General features: G+C 39.8%; 2 protein-coding genes across 7 annotated transcripts in view; one reads left to right on the top strand and one right to left on the bottom strand.

Annotated features, from left to right (window-relative positions):
- The first annotated feature begins 219 nt into the window (after positions 1–219).
- Positions 220–5,883, top strand: C6H11orf58 (chromosome 6 C11orf58 homolog). The gene is made up of 5 exons (XM_071558896.1): positions 220–340; positions 519–599; positions 1,832–1,892; positions 3,557–3,666; positions 4,864–5,883. Exons 1-5 carry the CDS (start codon positions 281–283, stop codon positions 5,068–5,070), a joined length of 519 nt encoding a protein of 172 aa, XP_071414997.1. The 5' UTR covers positions 220–280; the 3' UTR covers positions 5,071–5,883.
- A 7,863-nt stretch (positions 5,884–13,746) lies between these two features.
- The window catches only part of PLEKHA7 (pleckstrin homology domain containing A7), a 156,362-nt gene continuing 147,854 nt past the window's right edge, over positions 13,747–22,254 (bottom strand). For 5 of the 6 annotated variants that reach the window (XM_071558890.1, XM_071558892.1, XM_071558894.1 and 2 more), the window contains 4 exons: positions 21,538–21,671; positions 20,589–20,731; positions 16,950–17,058; positions 13,747–15,281 (listed from right to left, as the gene is read on the bottom strand). In XM_071558890.1, the coding sequence (XP_071414991.1) occupies positions 16,961–17,058; positions 20,589–20,731; positions 21,538–21,671 (375 nt within the window). In that variant the 3' untranslated portion in view covers positions 13,747–15,281; positions 16,950–16,960. The remainder of the gene's footprint in view (positions 15,282–16,949; positions 17,059–20,588; positions 20,732–21,537; positions 21,672–22,254) is intronic. The other variant, XM_071558891.1, reaches the window with a different exon arrangement.

The raw sequence follows: 22,254 nt of genomic DNA, 5'->3' as shown, positions 1-22,254 counted from the left end.
AAGCGGGCTGGGTCCGCGGCGAGCCCAGCGGCAGAGAAGCCGCCACCACCACCCCGGCCCCCCGCTCCGTGCGCAGAGAAGGCCGCGCCAGCAGAAGGCAGGTAACTGCCGAGGACAGGGAGGGACGTGCCGGTCCCGGCCCCGCCCCGCGGGCAGTCCCGCCCGCCCCCGCTGCTGCCGTAGAACTACCGGTCCCGGCGCACCCCGGGCCGCGCTCCGCCCCTCGGGGGCGTGGCTCCGGCAGGAAGCGGCAGCGGGGCCCGGTCACCGAGCCGCCACCATGAGCTCGGCCAGGGAGTCCCAGAGCCACCACGGCCTGAAGCGAGCGGCCTCCCCCGATGTAACCGGGCGCAGGGCGGCGGCGCGGTGGGAGGGGGAAGGCGGGAGGCGGTGAAGGGAGCGGAGCGGCGGCGGAACCCCCGGCGGGGCGCGGGGAGGCCGCGGCCGCCCAGGCGGGCCTGCGGCGGGGCGGAGGGGCCGCTCGGGCGGGCGGGCGCAGTGAGCGTGTGCTCCCGCAGGGCTCCAGCAGCTGGGAGGCGGCGGATCTCGGCAACGAGGAGCGGAAGCAGAAGTTCCTGCGGCTGATGGGCGCCGCGAAGGTGAGGCCGCCCCGTCCCCATCTCCCCCCATCCCAGCCCCGCGGGCACACTGCGGCCGCTCTGTTCGCGATGGGCCGCTGTGCGCCCCCACGGAAACGACAGAGTCGGGAGTAATTTGGTTTTGGGGCTCTCCTCTCGGGAGGGTTTGGGGTTCACAGCTGTTGTGTCATCAGCGATGTGACACACAACGTCGCTCTGAGTCCCTGCGCTGCGGCTTCATCCCCACCCTAAATCTCTGTGCTCTCAGACCTGCTCGTAAAAGTATCTCTGGACGCGCCTTAGAGAGTCCTTGTTACAAACTAACAAACCTATGTATTAGGTCTGTAAAATTCTCTTTCACTGGAAAAAAAACTTTTTAAAAAATGGTAGGTGATAGACAAAACCAGTAAAGTAGTAAATCTTCTTATCAATCCAGGAAATATTTGTAAAGAGAAAATGTTCCAAAGTTATATTTCTGTTCAGCGTGCTGCTGAAACTGCTGTAAAACTAGTAAAATATAGTAATGCTTTGTTTATATATAAAATGTTGATTTAGTATTGCTATTACCCCAAAGAAAGATATTTTCATTTGCACTACCTTATTTTGCTTGAATACAGTAATTTTTTAGGGTAAAATACTTTACTGTATTCCAGAGGTAAAAGTTAATATATTCTAGTAGATAGGGATACAAATGCCCTATTAAAGCATCCCTCTACCACTGATCTTAATGTCTGCTTGGGTACTTAATGCTGCTTGCTGTGTAATGCCAGTTCTTGCCTGTTGGGACACACTTGCTCATGAGCAACTACTGAGCCAATAAATTAAGGAGCACTGTGAAATTCTTACCTGATTCTGTGACCAGTCTAAACGTGGGATCATCATAAGATGGACAGTCTGAACTCTTGCGGAGTGCCAGAGAAAGGGCAGATTGTCAGAACCTACATATGCATTTGTCCAGCATCATGTAGTATTGTTTTCATATCAGTGGCAAGAAAGAGAATAAAATAGAACCAGCTTTGAGGGCTGGGAAGAGCAAAGAGTATCTAGTTGTTGGGGTTTCTTTTTCAGAAAATTCAGCAAAAGAAAGATGAAATGAGTTCACCAAGAGGCAGCAGCTGTTAGCCAGTAAAACTTACGGTCCTACAGTTGGTTGTCAGGGTGTGACAGCAAACCTTATCCATGGAAGATTCCAGGATGTTGGCAGAGCTGTCAATGCACCCTAAAGCTCCAAAACAAACTGCCTTTTCTTTTAGAAAGAACATACTGGCCGCCTTGTTATCGGAGACCACAGATCAACCTCTCACTTCAGGACAGGTCAGTTTATCCAAAAGCTGATACAAAGTCAGAAATCTAACCTTTAATTAGGAACCTGCCAGTACTTTGAGTAGATACTGCAGGGAGGGATTTCAGGTTTCGTGGCTGCAGCAGAAGATGGGTCAGGCTATGGAGTTGTAGAGGTTCCTAATTTTTCTTGTTGGATTACTGACTGCACTTGCCTTCTGAAGTCCAGGTTCAGCCAAGTACCTGATGGTCAGGTACACTTGTGTACAAAAGCCCTGGAAGTCAGGGCCTATAGGTCTTCAGTGTTATTTTTCTGTCAAAATAAGTTTTATTGCTCTTGGCATCTAGCAGTGTTACACTTCTTTGCTGCCAGGTATGGATATTCAAGCCTCAGAACTGTAGTGCATGGAAAAGAACAGGGTTGATTTCTCCCCCACCTGGTTACCTATTGAACAAAAAGATCTCTGCCCTAAAGCAATGAGGTAAAAGCTGAAAAGGGTCGTCTTGGCAATCAGCAATAACTGCATGGCAGGTATGACCGTGGTACCTTCGTATTGTGCTTGCTTAGGTAGGTCAAAGTGCATTACACCAAGCTGGGTTAGACTGCACTGCCTGAGAGAAGCTTTGATAAAGTCGTGTGGAAAAGCAGCTCTCACTGTTCCAGAAATCTTTTCCTGATACACTTCATTGATCATTTTTCTGTTGATGAAAAGTTGTCTGTGGACCTGAGGATTGGTTCCAGGTTCTGCTGTTACCTCTCAGAGTGACTGCAAATCACTTCCTCATACCTGAATTTCTTCAAAAGGAGATGATGCTTCTAAGGAGTCGAGTCTACCGCTTTGTTATTAGCATAAATTAAAGTGCTGCATTTTACACCAGAAAAAGAGAACAATTTTCTTAACACTGCTTTGTCCAACATACAGTTATTGCCCTTTTACAACATACAGCTCTAACTTCCAAATGAGGAACTATGAATTTGCAATACAACCTTTCAGCTTCACAGAGATACAGATTAGAAACTACAGTGTTGAAGCCTGTTGGAGAGATTAAGATTCCTACATTTTAAAGGAACAGAGGATTCTTAACTATTGTAGACCATGTTTTCCCCAGTGAAAATGATTATGTGTTTACTTCCAAACAAGTAAGTTAAGGGCATGTACAAGTGGCTCATGAAAATTAGTGTTTCTGCTAATTCCTTAAGAAGGAAGAATGCAAACCTGTAATAACTGCACCTGGTAATTCAGGATGCATGAAACAGTTTCAGATACAGCTCTATAAACAAGAGTGGTAGTATTGTTCGACGTTCTGATGCTATATATGAATCATGACTTAATCACAGTAATCCCGTGTCATGTAGTGAAGGTCAGAAACTTTCTCCTTGCTGTGACGTGTTGCAGTATTGGCAGGAAGCACAAAGAATTCATGCTGAGTTACATTGTTTAGTGGGACATAACACGGTGGGTAGTACAACTGAACACATCAGGTCTTGGGAACTTACCAGCTCATTTTTCTATCAAAACAGTTCTGCTTGCACACTTGATACAATTACTTATAAGTCTGATGGTTTGTACACAGTAATACTCTCAATCCGGTAGATTTAGATGTTAAACTTTTTGACTTTGAAATTGTGGCTTCATGTAATTTGATGTCTTTGTTAATTTGAATGAACCATAACTAAAGTACCCTGGACAATGCAGGGGAAGAAGACAAGAAAATGAATGAAGAATTGGAGACTCAGTACCAACAAAGCATGGACAGCACGATGTCTGGGCGGAACCGGCGCCACTGCGGACTTGGTTTCAGTGAGGTACTAATTTTATTTCCGTAATTACTTGGCTTTCGCTTTACTAAGACAAGATGATAATTGGTTTAAAAATCCAATCATCACAACTAGTGGCAAACTTCACTGTTTGGGTTCAAGGACAAACTTACTGCAGGCACTTGTCTCCTGTTCACATACACTGTGGTGGCCATTTGGATGCCTGGAAGGGATTGACTCTTCTCATTGTTGTGATAAGTGGTATGACATGCTTAATGCTCCGTAATAGTCAAGACTGATTAGAGCAGAAAGTGACAATATATTAAATCAGGGCGTTGCCAAGGAACACATAAGTACATAGGGTAGCCATCTGCATTGTTGCTGGAAGGTAACTATTTCAGCTTCTTGTTGTGGGGAGGCACATACCTCTCTGTGGTCCTCAAAAGTCCATGGCTACAGAGGGTCAGACTTGCTGTCCAGAGTCCTGCAGTGAGCTGACACTTGCCTAGTCTCGTACTCACAAGGAATTCCATAGGAATGATCTGGAAGAGTAGCATGACAAAATCAAGAGAATCAGATTATTAGAAACATGGCTCCATCTGCCAATTTTTGCTAACTCTTAGCACCAGTAACAGCATGAAGACGTAGCTGATGTTGACAGAGTGAGTAAAACCACCTGTGCAGTGCTGGAAATTCTTAGTGTTAGGGCCAGGAAGGCTTTGCTCTTTCAGACCATGAACAAAATGCCATTTTGGATTGTTCTTGTTAGCAGTATCATTGGATTACTTCAGTATTCCTTATGCTGCAGTTTGGTAAACTTACTTTGAAAGATCAGTGACAAATGTGAATTCTTGATGGTCTGGTTGTTAGTTCCATTGTGTAACACTCCATGACAAATACTCCCGTGTCACATACTGTGTGCACCAAAGTACAGAATTACTGAACTGATGTGATCTGAAACTTTTCAGATTCAGTGAATGGTGTCTTTAGCATTTCTGCTGTAATTAAATAACCCAGTGGCTGATGAAACCATTGATATCATGATTGGTATGGTTAACCACCTCAGGGGAGTTGCTCTCTGTCTAATACTTTGTGTATTACAGGCCTGTGTTTATCAACATAGCCCCTTTTAGTACCAAAATAAAAGGAGCCCTTAAGCAAAACATTCTCATTGGGAAATCTTAAAGGCTGCAATGGAGTTGCCAGGAAATAATGTTTTACCTGTCTTATAATCTGAACTTGTAGTTTCAAGATGAAGAACAAGAAGAGGCAGGTGGACACTCCTCTGACGAGAGTTCAGAGGACTCTGAAAGTGGCTCTGACTCGGAGCAGGAGGAGTCTGCAGAGGAGCTACAAGCTGCTGAGAAACATGATGAAGCTGAGGTTCCAGAAAACAAAAAAGAAGCAAAAAGCAACTATAAAATGATGTTTGTGAAAGCCAGTGGTTCATAACTGCAGATGTAACAGCTTTGTATTTAAAGTACAGCCTTATTGTTACAGTGCAAAGTGGAGGACTGCTACAGCACAAATCTTTCTATCTTGATTTTAAAAAGACCCCATTAGATGACAAAAAGTAGTATTTGCTTTCTGTTGCCATGGATAACATTTTTATGGGCACAGTGATATTACTGGTTTTTGTAAAGTGTTCTAAAATCCTGGATGCAGAAATAAAGTTTTGTTCCTGCCCAATCTCTGCAATGTTATCTAAACTATCCCATCCCTTATTCCATGCCAGATGAGGAAGCTTCATGTTAGTGGTTTATTTAGTACCCCAGTCTTGAATTTTTAACTCTTAAAATTACATGTGAATTACGTGACGTTGCATTAGTTGTGAAATACCAATATCAGCATTATTCTGTGATGTACTAGAGCTTTAAACAATTATTTTGTCTATAGATGCTAGTGTTGACAGGGCTGAGAGGAGAAATCGCTCACTTCTGTGATAGTATTAAATCACTGTATCCATCTGAAGTCCTACAGCAGTTGCATGGAGAAGGTGTTTTAGAAAAGTATAATACAACAGAAGGCTCTTAATTACTTCTATGGCTTTCTAATGAGGGGAATAAGCTGTATTTTTTTCTACCTTTCAGTAGAAAAGAATGATTTTTAAATTACTGGTTCCTGGTTATAGCACTGAGCTGTTATTAAAAAATAACTCCTCCCGAAGAAACAAGTTTACTTTGAAAGAGAAAGTCTACTTTGATAATGAAAAGGATATACAAATCATTTAGCTTTTTTTAAATACAGAATAAAAAGTTAAGTACATGCGGCCTTCTTCCGTTTCTCCCCGTACCTGTATCACTTGGAGCTTTGAGTTGCTTATCACAAGGTTGTACCCCTCAAGTCGATATTCTTACAAAGCCAGGAGTTCCAGTAACTCCTTCCAGCAAGAATTTAATGCATCCATTCCTCTGCAAATTCATTGCATTCAAGTAATGAACAAAGTGTGTTTTTAGACTTTGTTTCCTCTTAGTACATTACACAGATCACCTGCCTCTCCTTGCTGGGAGAACAGGACATCTGCTCTGTACCTCTAGTACAGCCACGTTCAGCCACAGCAGTGTTTCAAGGAACACTCCAGATGCTTGTGGAGACTTCCATTACTGTGTACAATTTCTGACATGCAGACATTTTCCAGCCAGTTGGCTGACAGGAAAGCAGCAGTATGTACTATAATCATGTAGTTTATTGAATGTAAACACTGCAGCATCAGTTTTTGGGGGAGGACTTGGAATAAGTTACATGATGAAAAAAATAAAATATTGTAAATAAAAACTGATTGTAGATTTTTATTAATGTTTTACTATATTTGCATTTAATACTAATTTTTTTAGTCATTCAATTTTAAGAACGTTATGGCAGCCCTGATGGTCAGTCATTTGTACTTGATTTATGTGGATTGTTTTGTTTTCCCAGTGGTGTGAGCTGCTAATACATAGATAGATTGAGGTTGCATGTTGATGGTGAAGATAGAAAACCTCACTATGACTTAGCAAAGCTGTTCTGTCTCTAGGAAAACAAGTGAGGCCCTCCCCAAGAGATCAACTAATTACTTGCCTAATAGACCCATGCCAGATTTTTCCTATTTAGACATTGGAGCTACACTTGCACCAGCATTTCACCGTTAATTTGTTTTACTTGTGGCTGCCACTTACTGCCTTGCTGCATATACACTTTTATCTCTCTGCCTTCTCTGACCCAGCACTGCTGCTCTCACCACCTTGCCCTCTGCAGCTCTCTGGGCTTTCCCACCAGCATGCAGCCAAGCAGAGACTCCTGTTCAGAAGGTGATGGAAGCCACTGCTGCAGACCCACTCTGCCAGGCAGAGGGTCCTGCTGCTTTCCCACTAGCCCCAGAGGCAGGACAGGGTAAAACCGTACCTGAGGGCTTTTCTCCAAAGTGCAAGTGATCTCGAAAGACCCAGGAAAACAGATCCTCAAGGTCTCTGTCAGCAGACAGAATGAGGGGCTCTTCCACTCAGCCTCCTGCCTCGTAAACCAGATTTGACCATCAACATACATGGTTAAAAACATAAACTGAACTTAAAACTATTCCAGTCACAGCTCTGACCAGAAAAAAAAATCAACTTGCATTCCCTAAAAGTATGACACCTAATATGTCAGTGAGGTTTTGTGTAACGCATCTACGATACTGACCTAAGCCTCACCTGCTCAAAATAGAAGAGTTCTCACAATCGCATCTGTTTCTGTCTAACGTTTATAAACATACTAAGAACTTGCAGAACCACCTATGAAGTAGCCTAAGAAGCTTCTCCATATACACCAAGAAAGGCTGCTTTAGCTCAGTGTAGTTTATGCAGTTAATGTTTCAATTCAGGAGTCATGCTAAAACTATCAGCAGTAGCGGCATGGATAGTAACAGGAGGATTTCAGCTCTGATCAGAGAAAGAAAACAGGAAAAATCAGGGTTGGTGTCTTGGTTGACTCTGGTCACCCCTTTTTCAGGTTGGTATGGAAGGAGCTCCCAAAGATGACAGCACAACATATAAGCAGACACTGAATCATAAAAAGAGCAACTGCATTTGTCTATTCAAACAACATTTGGTCACTGAAATTCCTTAAAGACCAGCTTATTTCCATCTCAATAGAAAGGCAGAAGTCTGCCAGTTCTCTTACATGTCTTCAGAAACTACAGATTGAAATTAGATCACCGATGGTTGTCACAGAACAACCATCACATCTGGGAAGTTTTCGTCTGTTTCTAAACCACACTGAAAATTTACCTACACAAAGGGCAAAGCAGGCGCATTATCAGCTCTTGGCCTTGGAAGATGTGAAACACCTGAACAATGCTGAAAGCACTGGTGTGCCTGTTCTCCATTTGATCTGAAACACAGAACCCCTCAAGATGAGCTCCATCACAGCCCCACTGCCCGCAAGGTCCTGCAGTCACAAAAGGGAGTTCTTCTAGGCCAGGTAAAAAGAGATCCTCAACATCCTAAAGGAATTCTCTGAAGCCAAGAAAACCAGATCTGCAAGTTGCCCTGTAGTTTTCTGCAACTGCTTTACACTTTAGTCTCCCTTTCTTCCTGAAGAGGAGGCTGACAACTTGATTCCTGAAAGCACAATTTATAGGCCAGCTTCAAAGCTATAGGTCCTTCTAAGGCTCTGGTTGGGGAATTCACATCAAAGACAATGTACACATGTTGTTCTGATGCCAGAGAGGACGGTTGGTAGAAATCTCTGTGGATTTGCTACAGTCCCCAGTACAGGGATTAAATTATGCACTGAAGCTTCCTCTGTAAACTGCAGGAGACAAAGAATAAGTGGCAGTGCAGTACCTCATAATCAAAGCCTGGCACAGTTCTTTGCAACAGTCTCTTGGAAGCTGTCAGGGGATTAAGAGAAGGGACATGTGTCAAGGTACCTTCACTGAAGGGACAAAGCGGAAGTTGGTTTTGTTTGCTTTTAAGCTTGCCACCTCAACTGCACTTTCCTTGAGAAAAGTGTCTTAGTACACAGGTATACAGCATCACAATGGGAGATAAGGGTTTCCATAGTTTTTGCCCAGCATTAAAGAAACACAACATTTGCTGATTTAATCCAATTTGAGTTAGTTTTGATGTGCAGGACCAGAATGAGATCACACTGTCAGTTTGTGCTATTATCTATCCAAATCCAGTACCATAAACGGTGGCCATAGGAGGATCCAGTTGCAAAAAAACAAACAAAAAAAACCCCAAACAAACCAAGACTGAAAAGGAACACACATCAGAAGAAGGGGGTTGTATCATCAGTCAAGCAATACAGGGACTCATATATTTCAAAACCAAAAAAAAACCCAGCCAAAACCCAACCAAACAAAACACACCCCAACCCCCCCCAACTTCCTTCCTTTTTTAACTTTTTCAAGGCTGCCCACCTTGACCTACAGGGAAATTCTCTCAACTGTTACCATAAGTGTTCTCATCGTAAGTATATTGAGCTATATTAAAAACCTCAGATAATCTCAACTGACATCTTTTCACCCTCGTATTTATTGCTAAAGCTTTAAAACAAATGCAAGTGAAGCTCTTGATCTTTGACTGGTTGGAGTCAAGTCTCCTTCCCGTTACAGCCACTAAAATCTAGTAACTGGGACCTGTTTGTAAGGATGCAGAAACAGAACACCTCTTTCCAAAACATCTTTTTTGTTTTGTTTTTGTAAAAAAGATTTCTTAACATAAAATATCAATACTAGACACAAAAAATAAAATTTCCTCAGTAGTCAGCTGCTGGAGCCACTACCCATATCCTGAATGAAATCTGTATATAAAATCATTTGCTAAGTAACTTTTAAACTGGATTCAGTGGAGACACCTGAAGAGTCCTCAGGCATATAGAAGGCTTTGAGAATGCCAGAAGACACAGCTACACTCACAAGATATTTCCCTCTTCCCTCTGAGCCTCTCAACTCAAAGTGAGGAGAGCAGCCAGTGCTGGTATTTATCCCAGCAATGGTCCCTCAGCTGTTGCCAGAAGGAAGAATGGGATCAACATGTGTGTGTGTGTGTGCATTCTCACCCTTCAACACACAGACACTACATCTGTGTTGGGCAGCAGACAAAATTCTGTTCTATAATGGGAAAAGATGCTCAAAGGCATAACACAGAAGCAACAAGGCAGAGACTGAATTGTTCATCATGAATGAAGCTGTCAGGAAAGCCACCAATAGAAGGGACAGACAGGATTAGCAGTGAATTCTCTGATGCAAGTTTTGTCCCCCAGAGGGGTACATCTCAATATAACAAAACATCACCAGCTACTTAATTTCATTAGGGTTACATCTTGCATAAGCCATTGGCCAGGGTAGCAAAAAAGTCTTGTGTCTGAAGAGAGGAACCAGAAAATGTTAAGGTTTTCCCAATTGTGGCTGTCAAGTAAGTCAAGCAAGTCCAAACCACCCAGAATGTAACAGAATTGAGGCCAGAGACCACAGCAGGGCACACAACACTCCATCCTGCACTAGTACATCACCATTGCTGAGAGAGAAACACAAACTCGGGCCAGGCTGTGTGCTGGGGAAGACCAGCCCTTTCCATTACTGACTCTGGGGCAAACTGTTTTTACAGAGAAAAGGAGTTTTGCTCATACCAGCCATTCTTAGCTGCAATAAGCTTAAAGAACAGAGCATTACAGCTGAGAGTAGAAAAGACAATTGTCCTGTTACCAAAACGTCATGTGATTCTCTCCTTTACCCACTGCCACCATCAATGCCCTACTCTCTTGATTATTCATAAGGTATTTTTTGTACTGGACTTTCATTCTTATTTGCCAGTTATTTCTTTTTCTTGCCTTCCCTGCTACAATTTAGGCCAAGTCCTTTTGTTAAAGCATTTTGCTTCTGTCCAAGTCTACATATTCAGGCTCCTCCAAACTTTTTACTACCTCTCACACCAAACCACAAGGCTGTTCTCCATCCTCAACATTATTTTCTACAAACTCGCTACACACCACTCACCTTTGTTTTCCTAATCTTTTCCTTCCTTTAGTTATTCCTTATGCTACAGCTCCTGGTAAAATGCTTCTTCTAGTGAATTACAAGAAAACATCATTGTCCTTCAAGGTTACATCTGGTAATACTATTTTATCAGTAACTGCTCCAAAAATGCTAATTTTCAGTGTTTTCTCTGGAGGCTGTTTCATACTCTCTGAAAGGTAACCAGGAGCACTGACAAGTAACAAGTAAACAGTGCCCAAATGTGCACATATGCAGTACTTTCTGGTTTTCTTTATAATTGGCACTTGAAGTTAGTCTGCCATCTCCCAGCCATTTCATGGCAGGCTTTATAATTTTACCTTCCTCTTAGGTTTACCTGTAGTTTAACATTCAAAGTGTGGTTGTTGCACAGAATACCTCAACAGACTTGTATTAAAAATGCTCTTTAAAATTCCAAAGCTTTGAACTAAAGAAAATATCTTGAGAAGTTTTCACGGAAAGTTCATCGTGGTTGGTTCAATTCAGCTATAGTTAGATGCACCTTTTCAAATAATGGAAAAAAATGTAAAGGGGTCAGACCAAATCAATACAGTTGTTCAAACAGTTGTTCAAACAGAATTTCAGGCACTGTGATGTGGGTATTTTTTGTGCTCTTTCTTTGTACTGCTTCACTATGAAGAAAGGTTGCTTTTGCTAGTAGAGCAATAAGAATCTTAGCCTTTTGAATACAGCCAAATAACCAATGGGAATGTTTACCAGGTGTGGAAAATATAGCAATTTTTTAATGTTTTTCTTGTGCATGGCTTTGTTCATTTTATAACTGTGCAATGCACAGGCACACAGACACACGCCGGCACAAGGGAACACTTTAAAATACACACAGACATAAATCAGAGGGGGAACATCACATCATGTCTTCTCTATCTTCTAAGTTTTGACACCAAGTAGATCTGGTCTTTGCTTCACATAACATCCAGAAGTTAATTGCTAAGGCATATGGGAAGTAGATGATTTTATAGAGGGGAACAGACACTGATATAAAATACATACACATATATTTGAAGATCTGGGAATGAGAGGAGTAAATGGTGCAAGTGGAAAAACAATGTGTGTAGAGTACCAGAACATTCTGCAAGTGCTCTGCTTTCTCAAAACACCAAGCCATTCCTCCAAAGGCTATGGGGTACCCAAGATCACCTAGCTGGGCTTTAATAACTTTTTGAAATAGCAGCACACAAGTTTAGTACCGTCCTTCAGTGGCTTTTCATTCCACACATAAGAAACTTCCAGAGTAGAATCTCTTAATGCAGTTTCCTGAAAAATCTTTTTATCTAGTTTTGCGGGTTTGGGGCGGGGTTTGGTTGGTTCAGTTTTGTTGTTCTTTTTTTTGCCCAACTGTTCCAAAGTAGCCTGGATGCCTCTAAGTACTGCTACTTGCCCAGTCCTTCAAAAAAAAACAGCTTAATACAGATGTGCAAAGACAAACAGCTCTACAGCTCAGTGGGGTTTCCAGCAACCTGGCAGCGCATACGAACTTAAAACAGTAGTGAAAAACAGGGGTGGGAGACATTATGCAAGTCCGAAAAGGTGACAGAGGTGCTACTTACAAGTATCAGGCTGTACATACTTTTATAAATGCAGTCGGGCAATAAAATTTTACTAACTTCAGCTGAAGAAATTGAAAACAGATGTATAAGGAAAGAAGTAATTCTGTGTAATTTTGGCTTGGTATAACGTTACAAAACACTAAATAAAAAACAGTGCATTTAGAACAACTGATACTGCCTTCTATTAAGTGAGTATATTAGTCCCAAACACTTCACTGCTTGATAGACGGGAAAAAAAGCCACTTTCTGACCAAAAATTATATTGATCTGCAAGTAGACATACTCTTCTTCTAGTTTTAATAGGAAAGTAGCATGTAACACCTAGAAAAGAACATTTTGATTAAAAGAAACGGAATTGAAAAAGCAAATTGATCCAAACCAAACCCTATCTGCATAGGAAAACTAGCCAATACTATTAAAAACTACGCCCATCCCTACAAAAATGGCCACTAGAACAGCATTTCACATATTCAGTTAAAAGTTTTGGGATAAAAATTGCCTCGACAATTTTTTTGCAAATATGGGATTAACTATGGATGCAGACCAAAATCTTTAGAAAGACTGGTTTTAGTGAAAACAATAATGATATAATTATCTTGGACAAAATCCTTTTCTTCCACAAAAGCTCAAATGAGCAGATTTTGTGTGCGTGATCAAAGGAAAGAAAATAAACATCACCCACAACCTACAGAGCAGCAGCACCTGCACTCCTTTTCCTTCATTCCTTGGGCAGCAGATGGAATCTGGAGTCAAGGAAGGGATGCAGCAGCCCCAGACCTCAAATTCTGGCCACACACACTTCCATCCTGCATGACAAAGCTCCTGCAGAAAGAATGCCATCTCACTGAACCATAAACACATGTTCAAAGGCTCCTTTGTGCACCTGAGAAACAGGAGGAGCTCATCCCAAGCAGCTCAGCTCTGAATTTCTGCCACTTGCATTGAAAGGCAAGGACTTACAGCCCCAAATGTTCGCCCTCGAGTTGGCAAAGTCAGCACTAAGCCACAGAACACTTCTAACCTGGTTCTTTACGTTTTCTTCCAGAAATTATTTTTCAGAAGAATTAAAAACATTTCCAGGGGTCTCCATCAAACTGACAAAACGTGAGGGAACTGTTGAAAATAAGACATTGCCAGTGAACTGCACCGAAATCTGCTTTGGCATGCGCCCCTCCTCACTCCTCCCTTTGACCAATGTCCCATTCACACACAGTGCACCTGTGATGCCCTCTAGTTGGTTTTTGGGTTGTTTTCAAATTGAAGTTACTTTTGGTACTTTATAAGGGCTAAAAATGTGCCAAACACCTGTATTTATGAAATTCAAAGGGCAGTATTGGAGTTATTACATTTTAGGCACAACCCTGAAAAATTTTGCTATTCAAGAAAAAAAGACAGATTTAATCAAATCCTAAGAAAACATTTCTATAAAAAAATTAAAAGCATTCATGTAGAGGGAACTTGATACAAAACCCAGCGAAATAAGTACAAAAAAGCAAAATGTGGTATGAGCACAGATGACGCCAGATTTCCAATTATCTGAACACTGATAAGAGAGCAGACAAGACAGAGGCAATAGGAGGAAGTTATGTTAATATTTTAATCTGTACATATACCATTTTCCAAACTGTTACATTTTATTTAAATTAATGTTTTCTTGCAAAATATTCATTTATGCTTTCAAAACTTTTTATAAAGGCAAAAATAAATCATTATTTTGGCAAAAGGTTTTGAAGTTGATACTGGCAGTATTGAGGTAAAATAGATTGCATTAGCTAAATATATACTTTTAAGAATATTTCTGAGTAGAGTGTTAATATAATATGATTTGTCTTAAAGTCTGAAATGCAAAGGTCAATTTCAACGGGTTTTTAGCTATCACTTGAATACAGGAAATAAAAAGTTAGTGGTTTCACAAAATACTGCAAAGGAATTTTTCAGTTATTTCTCATCCAGAGCTGAACTCAGCTACTAATTACATAATATTGGGACATTTTTGCATGCCTTGCATTCAATACATACACAGAGTTTTCTTCAAGTATAGTTGCAACAATTCATTTAATCTTATTTTCTTCTTATGTAACTACCTCACCCTTTGCTCTATGCACAAGGTACAACACTGAATTTCAAAATTTGGCAGAGTTAAGCACCAGGTGAACATACATATGAAACTAGCAGGTGCCACATTACATTAGTTTCGCTGTTTCCAGGATAAATACTAGTCAATAGATAATATTGTAAGGTTTATTTTAAAAAATCAAAGGAAAAATATGTATTTACTAATAAAATGACATACGATTTTTTTATTGCTTACTTCATGTATTTAATTAAAAGTCATCTTTCACATCTCAATTAAAAAAAATTGTTAGCTGTTTGTTACAGAGGGGGCAGCACTACTGTCAAAGGCAACATAGCAAATTGTGTATTGATACCAGAAAGTTAATCATGTCGAATCAAAAAAGGAAATGGGATTTAAAACTGGCTTTCCTTATGGCTTTCTTGGGAAATTTAAGCTATACAGCAGCTACTAATATTTGGAAATTCAAGCTAAAAGTTTTTGCAATGTATTATTTAATGGGCAAAAGGGTGGGTGATTAACTCTACAAAAATATTCAACTCAAAACATCCTTTCACCAAACCTGTCACCAGCATTAGCTCTACCCATACCCTATGAACGTGCTTCTGGGTTTGTTCAAATGTATGTTGTTTTTTTTTCTACAAAACTTTACAAGGTGCATCTGAGCCTGAGGGGGAAGTAACAGTGTCTTTTAGAATCTATGCAAGTAGTGTCTTTTAAAATGAATTCAGCCTTTGATTTAAAAAAAAATCTAAAATACATTGTTCTAAAAATACATTGTCAGTATTTTACAGAGTTTATTAAAAGTGCTGTTTATCCATATAAAAAGTGTGAACTAAACTGAATAAAAAATGGTTTGCAGTTCTCTTCATTTCCATAGAAAATCCCCCTATTATCCTCTGAATGTATTTCCAGAAGAATGTGTCATCACCCGATGAGTATCTTCACAGAAAGCTCGTGAAGAATCTCCTCTGTCTTCCATGCAGTCTCGCTAGGTGGGATTTGCCTCCAGTCTTATGTCAGTGCTCACTTACTGCTTTGGCTAGTATGAAGCAAAACAAAACATGGTTAAATACTGAAATGAGTAAACAATGCCAAGCAGTAAGCAACTTCTAGAACATTTGGGTTTTTTAAGCCTTTTGCAGCTTGGCAGAATAAAGAATTCATACAGACACGTTAAACAAACAATTATCTCATGATACCACTGATGCTCAAACTCCTGTGTCCCCTGCATGGTGCTGGTTATCACAGTTATTTTATTTTTCTGAAGAAAATGTACATTTATACATACATATATATACATATATATACATATGTACATAACTATGTACATAACTATGTGTGTATATTTGTATAGACCTGTGATACATGTATTTCTTTCTAAGTCAATCTGGACAGAATGGTTGGGGTAGGAAGGGACTTCTGCCCAAGTCCCCTGCTCAAATCCAATATTCTGGCAGTATACAATTATTCTTCTGAGTTCTTGAGACCACACACAGATATCCTCTTCACATGCAAAGGTCTCACATGATAGCAATAATCAACTAGCATGCTCCTGGATACAGAAGAGTCAAGTCCTATTGAGACACAGCAAAGATGGTAGAATCTGGTACTCAGAAAGATAAACTGAACCAGGAAAACAAAGAGTCCTTTCTATCAAGCTCTGCAGATGGTCCTAATATCTATACATCTCTTGATATAAATTCATCATTTTTCACAGGTCTTGTAGAAGACAAGTCACTGCCCATTTGGGCTTTTCTGGTATGTAGTAATTTCTGTTTACATTTTAACTTTTTGAATAGATGTTTGACTAAGACTATTGGCAATTAAAACAAAGGTATCTAAAGATCAATGTTCTTTGAGTTACTTAATCCTCTTTACTATTTCATCTGTTTTACCTTTTTCTTCAATTTCAGGCAATAAGATTAGGCCAAAGGACAACAGAAAGGTAAGAAAAATATCAAAGGGAACTATGGATGCATAGGAAGTGTCTTAACTAGGAGCACACTTAGCAGTCACATGTAATGTTTACACTTTCCTATTTCAAATAGAGAAAGCTCTGCAAATCCTACCAGGAAGAGAAACAAATAAAGACATATCTTTATAAAGACAATGAAAAGTAAAGTGGTAAAATAACCTAATCAGAGACAAAAATAATCTTCTGTTAACGCGATTCAATGAAAAACACAACAAAGGCAAGACCATAGGCAAGATTGTAGACTTAGTTACAGAGGGCCAAATTTTCAGCTTCCCTCAGCCAGCTCATGTGTAAGACAAAGCCCACAAACGAATCCCCTGCTTATCCAACTGCGCACTTTGGATTCCCTCGAGCAGCAACTGTATGTGCCACACACAGGCAAAACCATCTGTGCACTCCTGCAGTGGCCACAGGAGCACACTACAGTGGCCACTGGCATACAAAGGCTGCTGAAAATCTGTCCCCTGCTACTGAGAGTACAGATATCTCCTTCCTTCACCACAGTGAGATTATGGAAGCACCTTATCCGCAGAGCAACAGAAGTTACCTGAAGACTCTGGAAGCCCACGTTAGCTCATTAGAAGCAGTATTTACAGGAATGAAAGGTTTTGGAAAAGTAGCTGCATGTTTTCATCTGGATCCCATTTGGGTTTAGTAAAGACGTTAAAATTCAGCAAGCCACAGCACAGGCACAACGGCAAATCAGACATGTCAAGAGCAGTTAGTTCTTACTTTTAAGGTGTTTAAACAAATGTGTAGTGAAATCCATTGCTTAAGGGGGATTGAGGTGGCTGTGGCACAGAAGGTGAGGGTGCTTTAGGTGGATAGGTCAACTGCTGAGCTAGAAGGGATCACATACAGGAATTAGGCTGCACAATCAAACATTCATATTATAAATGGAATGACCTTAATTTTCTACCACATAAATAGGAAACCTGATTAATAATACAATGAGGTGCCACTCTATTTTAGTCACACAGAACACAGTCTAAATGACAACATTTCTTTCTACCTGCTGTTTTTTTCTACTTGTTGCATGAATTACACAAATAAACATTCCTGTTTGGATGGGAATATGGAAAACCCCACCTAAAATAAAGTTTCACTGGATCATTATTAAGGCACACAACACTGATATACCTTCATCAACCCTGCCTTTAAAACTGCAGTTCTGGACCTACACCTATATTTGCTAATTTGATTTCAAGACTTCACTGAGGCTTCATTATATGCTAATGAGCAGAAACAAAATAATGTAGAGAAAAATAATTTTTAAAAAATTATATATGCATGTAAACATTTTGCTAAGTACAGTGCATGATACAGTAAGTAAATTTTCATATCTCATCTTCAAAATACAGACAAAGAACACAAGGATTAAAACTATGCTTGTTTATAAATCAGGGTAATTGTATAGTATTAGAAGACAACAACCATAAAACTGAAGGGATTGAAACAATCCAATATTCTGCTTATACATTTTGGATGGCTGAAGATAGACGTAATTCCAAAGCACACAAATCAGGAAATGACTTCTTTATACTCTTGCATTTGACTTTAATCTTCCAGATTCCTGGCATGATTTCCATTTAGAAGGTTGATTTCTTACTAGGAACAGAGGAACTCTAAAATGCTGCATTTCAAGGATTAGATAAGCGTACAATTTATTTTAAAAGATTTATATTAGCATAGTATCTTAACATAACTGCTTCCCCCTGAAAAATGGGAAAAGTTAAGCTTCACAGGCTTTTTCATGAGCAAATTTTTTGAAAACATCTAGATAATTAGTTTGGGATTTTTAGATATGGTCTTCTTCATCACCAAGGAGCAATTAACAACCCACACTTAAAAAATCAAACTGCAGAATTAAGAATGTGAAGGAATCTGTAATACGAGACTAAATGAGAAAGTACAATCAGCTGTGTGGCTTGTCAAATGCTTTTCTTTTTAATCACCTTAGATAATCAGAAAATCATCATCATCATGGCCACGCTTTGTGAACAAAGATTTGGGAAGGGCTCCACCCACGTGGTTGTGCCCTTTGAGCCTGCACAGTGTATTTTTTAGGTGAGGCACAGTGTGTGCAGAACTGGCCCCTGCCTTTAACTCTCAAGGTTCATCTGCCATGGCCGAGCGAGATTGGACGGTGACAGTGAAGTCCTCAGGACTAGAACCTACAGCCTCCGGTATTACCAGGAGGTCTCCCATCCAAGTACTGACTGGGCCTGACCCTGCTGAGCTTCCGAGATCTTACAGGATCGGGCGTCAGGGTGACATTTAACTGCCTATCATCAGTTCTAATGGTGTCCACTTCATCAGAAAATAGTCCATACCTAAAAAACCTGAACTCTTTTCTGGTTCGTATATGTTCTATCAAAACCAAACCATTTTAGCTTTTTTTTTCCTTTTTTTTTCTTTTTTAATACTATGAAAGGTTGATTGCTGCTTTTAATGAAGTAATAACTGAAATCAAAGCAAGACACGTTTCAAGTGAGTTTTTGAGATACAAGTGTAGCGAGGAAAACTGCACGGACATACAGGTTTGGAATTCCTTAAAAACCTTATTCCTTGGCTACTGTGTTAGGATTTCTTTAAGTGTCTGAATGACAAAGGAGGCAGCTGCTATACTTCATAAGATAATTAAACTAAAAATTAACTCATAACTGACTGCAAATTCTCTGAAGAAGCATTTAATAAACATTTTAGTGCCAACTACACATTTTAATTCCCTCTTTGAGGAAAACTGAAGAGTTAAGATTCCTGTGGTTATGTGTAACTAAAAATATGTGATGGTCACTTTTGAAAAATTATAAGTTAAAAAAATTAAAATATAAATTAAAAAATATAGTAACAAAACCACTTCTACATTCACTATACAATATTTAAAAAACTATTTCAGTTCTATACCGTTGCTACAAGTTCAGGCGCACCCAGAAGGAAGTTAACTGGCCCCATGAAGATCTTTGAGTAGGGCAGGCACTCTGCTCTTGTACTGACGCAGAGGAATAATTTCAACTATGGACTGCATTCTTCTGGGCTGATCTTAGCTTTAGTATGACCTTTTCCCAGCAGAAGCTAGAACTCATGTGGCAAAATGCTGCACTGGCTCATACCTCACAAAATGCAAAGTCCCACTCCATAACCAAAGCACCAGAATCCCTGTTACAAGGAGCTGGGACCAGACTGCCTGTGGAGAGACCTTTTGATACACTGATGGCTTGAAGGTCCACAAGGTTATTCCTTTATATGCTCCCATGGTTTTACAATTCTGGTTTTTTTGGTTGGTTAGTTTGGTTTTATAATATCTTGTCTCCTCAGTGAATCATTTTATCACTGCCAATCAGTTAAATTACCCACAGAAACTCTCTCAGGTCTCAAGATTCCTTTCCCCTCAAAATCCCATTCCCCTCAGGTTTAACTGGCACTACATCCCTGAGCATACAGCCACATTCAATCAGCAGTCTGTTACTGCAGATGTATATTATGCATCTGGATATTGGAATAATCTGTCTTTAATGGGAAGGTCTTGAGGACTGCTGTGGCAAGTGCCATAAGTTTAAACTGACAACTTCAGATGAGAAATGTGCACATTTTTTCTCCATCATAGTTGAAGTTTCCATTATTTCCATTCTCCACTGGAACAGTGAATGGTACAAGTTATAAATGGCCAGTCACATACTTGCTGGAGTCACTGCTGCATGGACTACTGTGTGATACAAATCTCTTGACATTTCTTATTTATTTCTACTATAAAGCAATCAAGAGTGAAATTATCACTTTTAGTAACATATTGCAGAGGATCTATGAATTTCTAGGCATCAAGCAGAATTCATGCACAACTGTCCTGCTCTGACCTCTAATCTTGGTCACCAGACAGAAACATGCCAATCTCTGTTTTACAAGGTCTTTTTCAGCCTGTTGTCACACAGGTTAAGCTGCAAGTGATTGTACTCTCATCTCAATCACTGGACTAGGGAATCTTTCTGTTTAAAAAAAATAGTTAAAATCCTTTTTTAAAATTTTTAAGTCACAAATCAATTGACTTTAAAAATTAATATAGAAATATCTGATTTAATACAATTATAGAGAATTTGGTTAAAATGTTTATTTTTTAGCACTATTAGTTAGAGCAAGTTTCCAAGTTCTAAACTTACTGATCATACTATTTTGCCCCCTTCATGCAGTCTACTGGGAGCCAAATACTCAATGTAAATTGTTAGTCTCTCTGCATTTGTTACCACTACACACCTTTCACTATTTTGAATATGAATTACTGAAACTTTCTCTTATGCCAGGAGTTCACCAACAACCTCACACAACTTTAGAAGCTGATAAGAAATAGCTGTTATTTTGTAAATAACTAAGCATTACCTGCTACCTCCTTGCTCCTCTGAGAGGCTTCAGAAGCCAAAGCGTATGATATGGTAATGATGCGCTCCTGCTCTTGCAGCTGTGAATCTAAATCAATCGAGTTGTGTTTGTCCTGGGCTACAGTAGGCTGTAGATTGTGCATACTAGTGAGAAAGTGAAAAACAACATTAACATTTGCAAACATAAAGAATCCACCACACAGATAAGAACAAGCTTGAATTCATACAGCAGTTTTCAGATCTCATCTATCAAGCTCCGTATTTTATTGCTGTTCTTTAAAGCACTGTTGATATTACATGCAAATGACTACAGCATAAAAAGAAAAATGACACAGCCATTACATGTTCAATCACAATTTCTGCAAATCCTTAAGTACATCTGAAAGCCCTTTGTTGGAAATTGGCTGTTTACACAAAAGCACTACAAAAAAAGCTATTTATTTGAAGTTGCTAGTAAAATCTCTTGCTAGTGCTCAGACAAAAATATAACCTGGTAGCCCTGAGGCACAGCCTCTTCAATTGTCTTCCACAGACAGCAGATATTTGACATATAAAATTCTTGAAACAGAATGTTTCAGCTGACTCTACATTAGCTGTAAGTAGCCAAAAGTGTTCTTTCACAACTCCAGCTCTCTGGAGACAAGACACTTGCTCTCACGCTGACTTTTCTTCTGCTTTTGGCCAGATTTATGCCTTTCCCTCCTCCTCACTTTGATCTACAAGTTGCTTAGTAAGGACTCTACTATTTTTGGATTCTCTGAACAAGGTAACAGCAATATACAAAATTTTAACTTGCTTTAAGTATACTGCATAAATTCTGAGTTCATTTTCTAAAAGCTAGAAGTACATTTAGATAATTCATAGGAATTAAGATTGTTGTGTGAAGTTAGTTTTCAGTATTTAACATGAGCCCCTATGTAGGATTTGGGGGAAAAAACCCCAAACCTGACCTTGATTTAGTAAGAATATTCTTTATCTTTTCTGCTTTACGCTGCCTTGCTGCCAGTTCTTCTGTAGAAAGAGGCTCTTCTGGCTCCAGTTCAACATAACGTTCTGGAATTACAACCTTCTCAGGTTTTGACAACTGTGGAAAGAAAGCAAGTGTCAAGTTTTTGATAACAAAGACCTAAAAAGGAGTGAGATAAATTCTCCTCAATGGGAGAACACAGCAAAAAGAATAAAGCATGGATTTTCACAGTCAGTACATGTACTTGCTGCTAAACACTCCCTCTGGATATGAGCTGATGCCTTTTTAATTCTCTTTTCCCTCTGATTTGTTTTACTTTAGAAGGTGGATCGAACAAATATTAAAGAGGATTACAAAAGAAATCAGAATCAACAGCGAATCTTTCTTCAGCTCAGGCTCAGAGTCTAAAGCAGGGCTCTGCCTAAAGCTCTTACAGTAAAAAGAAACAACCACTACAAGACTGACTGAACAACTTGAGATGTTAATGTCATGGTATTTATGTCATGCCAGCAAGAACCTCCTACAACTGAAAGGAAATATCACCTAAAGTTTTAATGTAGGGTATCATTCTTTTGAGATTGCATAATCTTCTGTGAGCAGTGGAAGTAAAAAATGGCAAACAGAAATACACTACATTGTGCAATTGTAACACATTGCATAGATGTACTTCTGCAGACTGAAAATTTCACTATGATTGCAC

Source organism: Pithys albifrons, chromosome 6, assembly GCF_047495875.1.
Source record: "Pithys albifrons albifrons isolate INPA30051 chromosome 6, PitAlb_v1, whole genome shotgun sequence".
In the NCBI taxonomy this organism is placed as follows: domain Eukaryota; kingdom Metazoa; phylum Chordata; class Aves; order Passeriformes; family Thamnophilidae; genus Pithys; species Pithys albifrons.
This window is presented reverse-complemented; position numbering and strand designations above follow the sequence as displayed.

Coding starts and splice junctions, on each gene's coding strand:
- C6H11orf58 (XM_071558896.1), top strand. CDS start 281: ATGAGCTCGGCCAGGGAGTCCCAGAGCCACCACGGCCTGAAGCGAGCG. Junction 341..518: donor AGCGAGCGGCCTCCCCCGAT/GTAACCGGGCGC, acceptor GTGCTCCCGCAG/GGCTCCAGCAGCTGGGAGGC. Junction 600..1,831: donor GGCTGATGGGCGCCGCGAAG/GTGAGGCCGCCC, acceptor CTTTTCTTTTAG/AAAGAACATACTGGCCGCCT.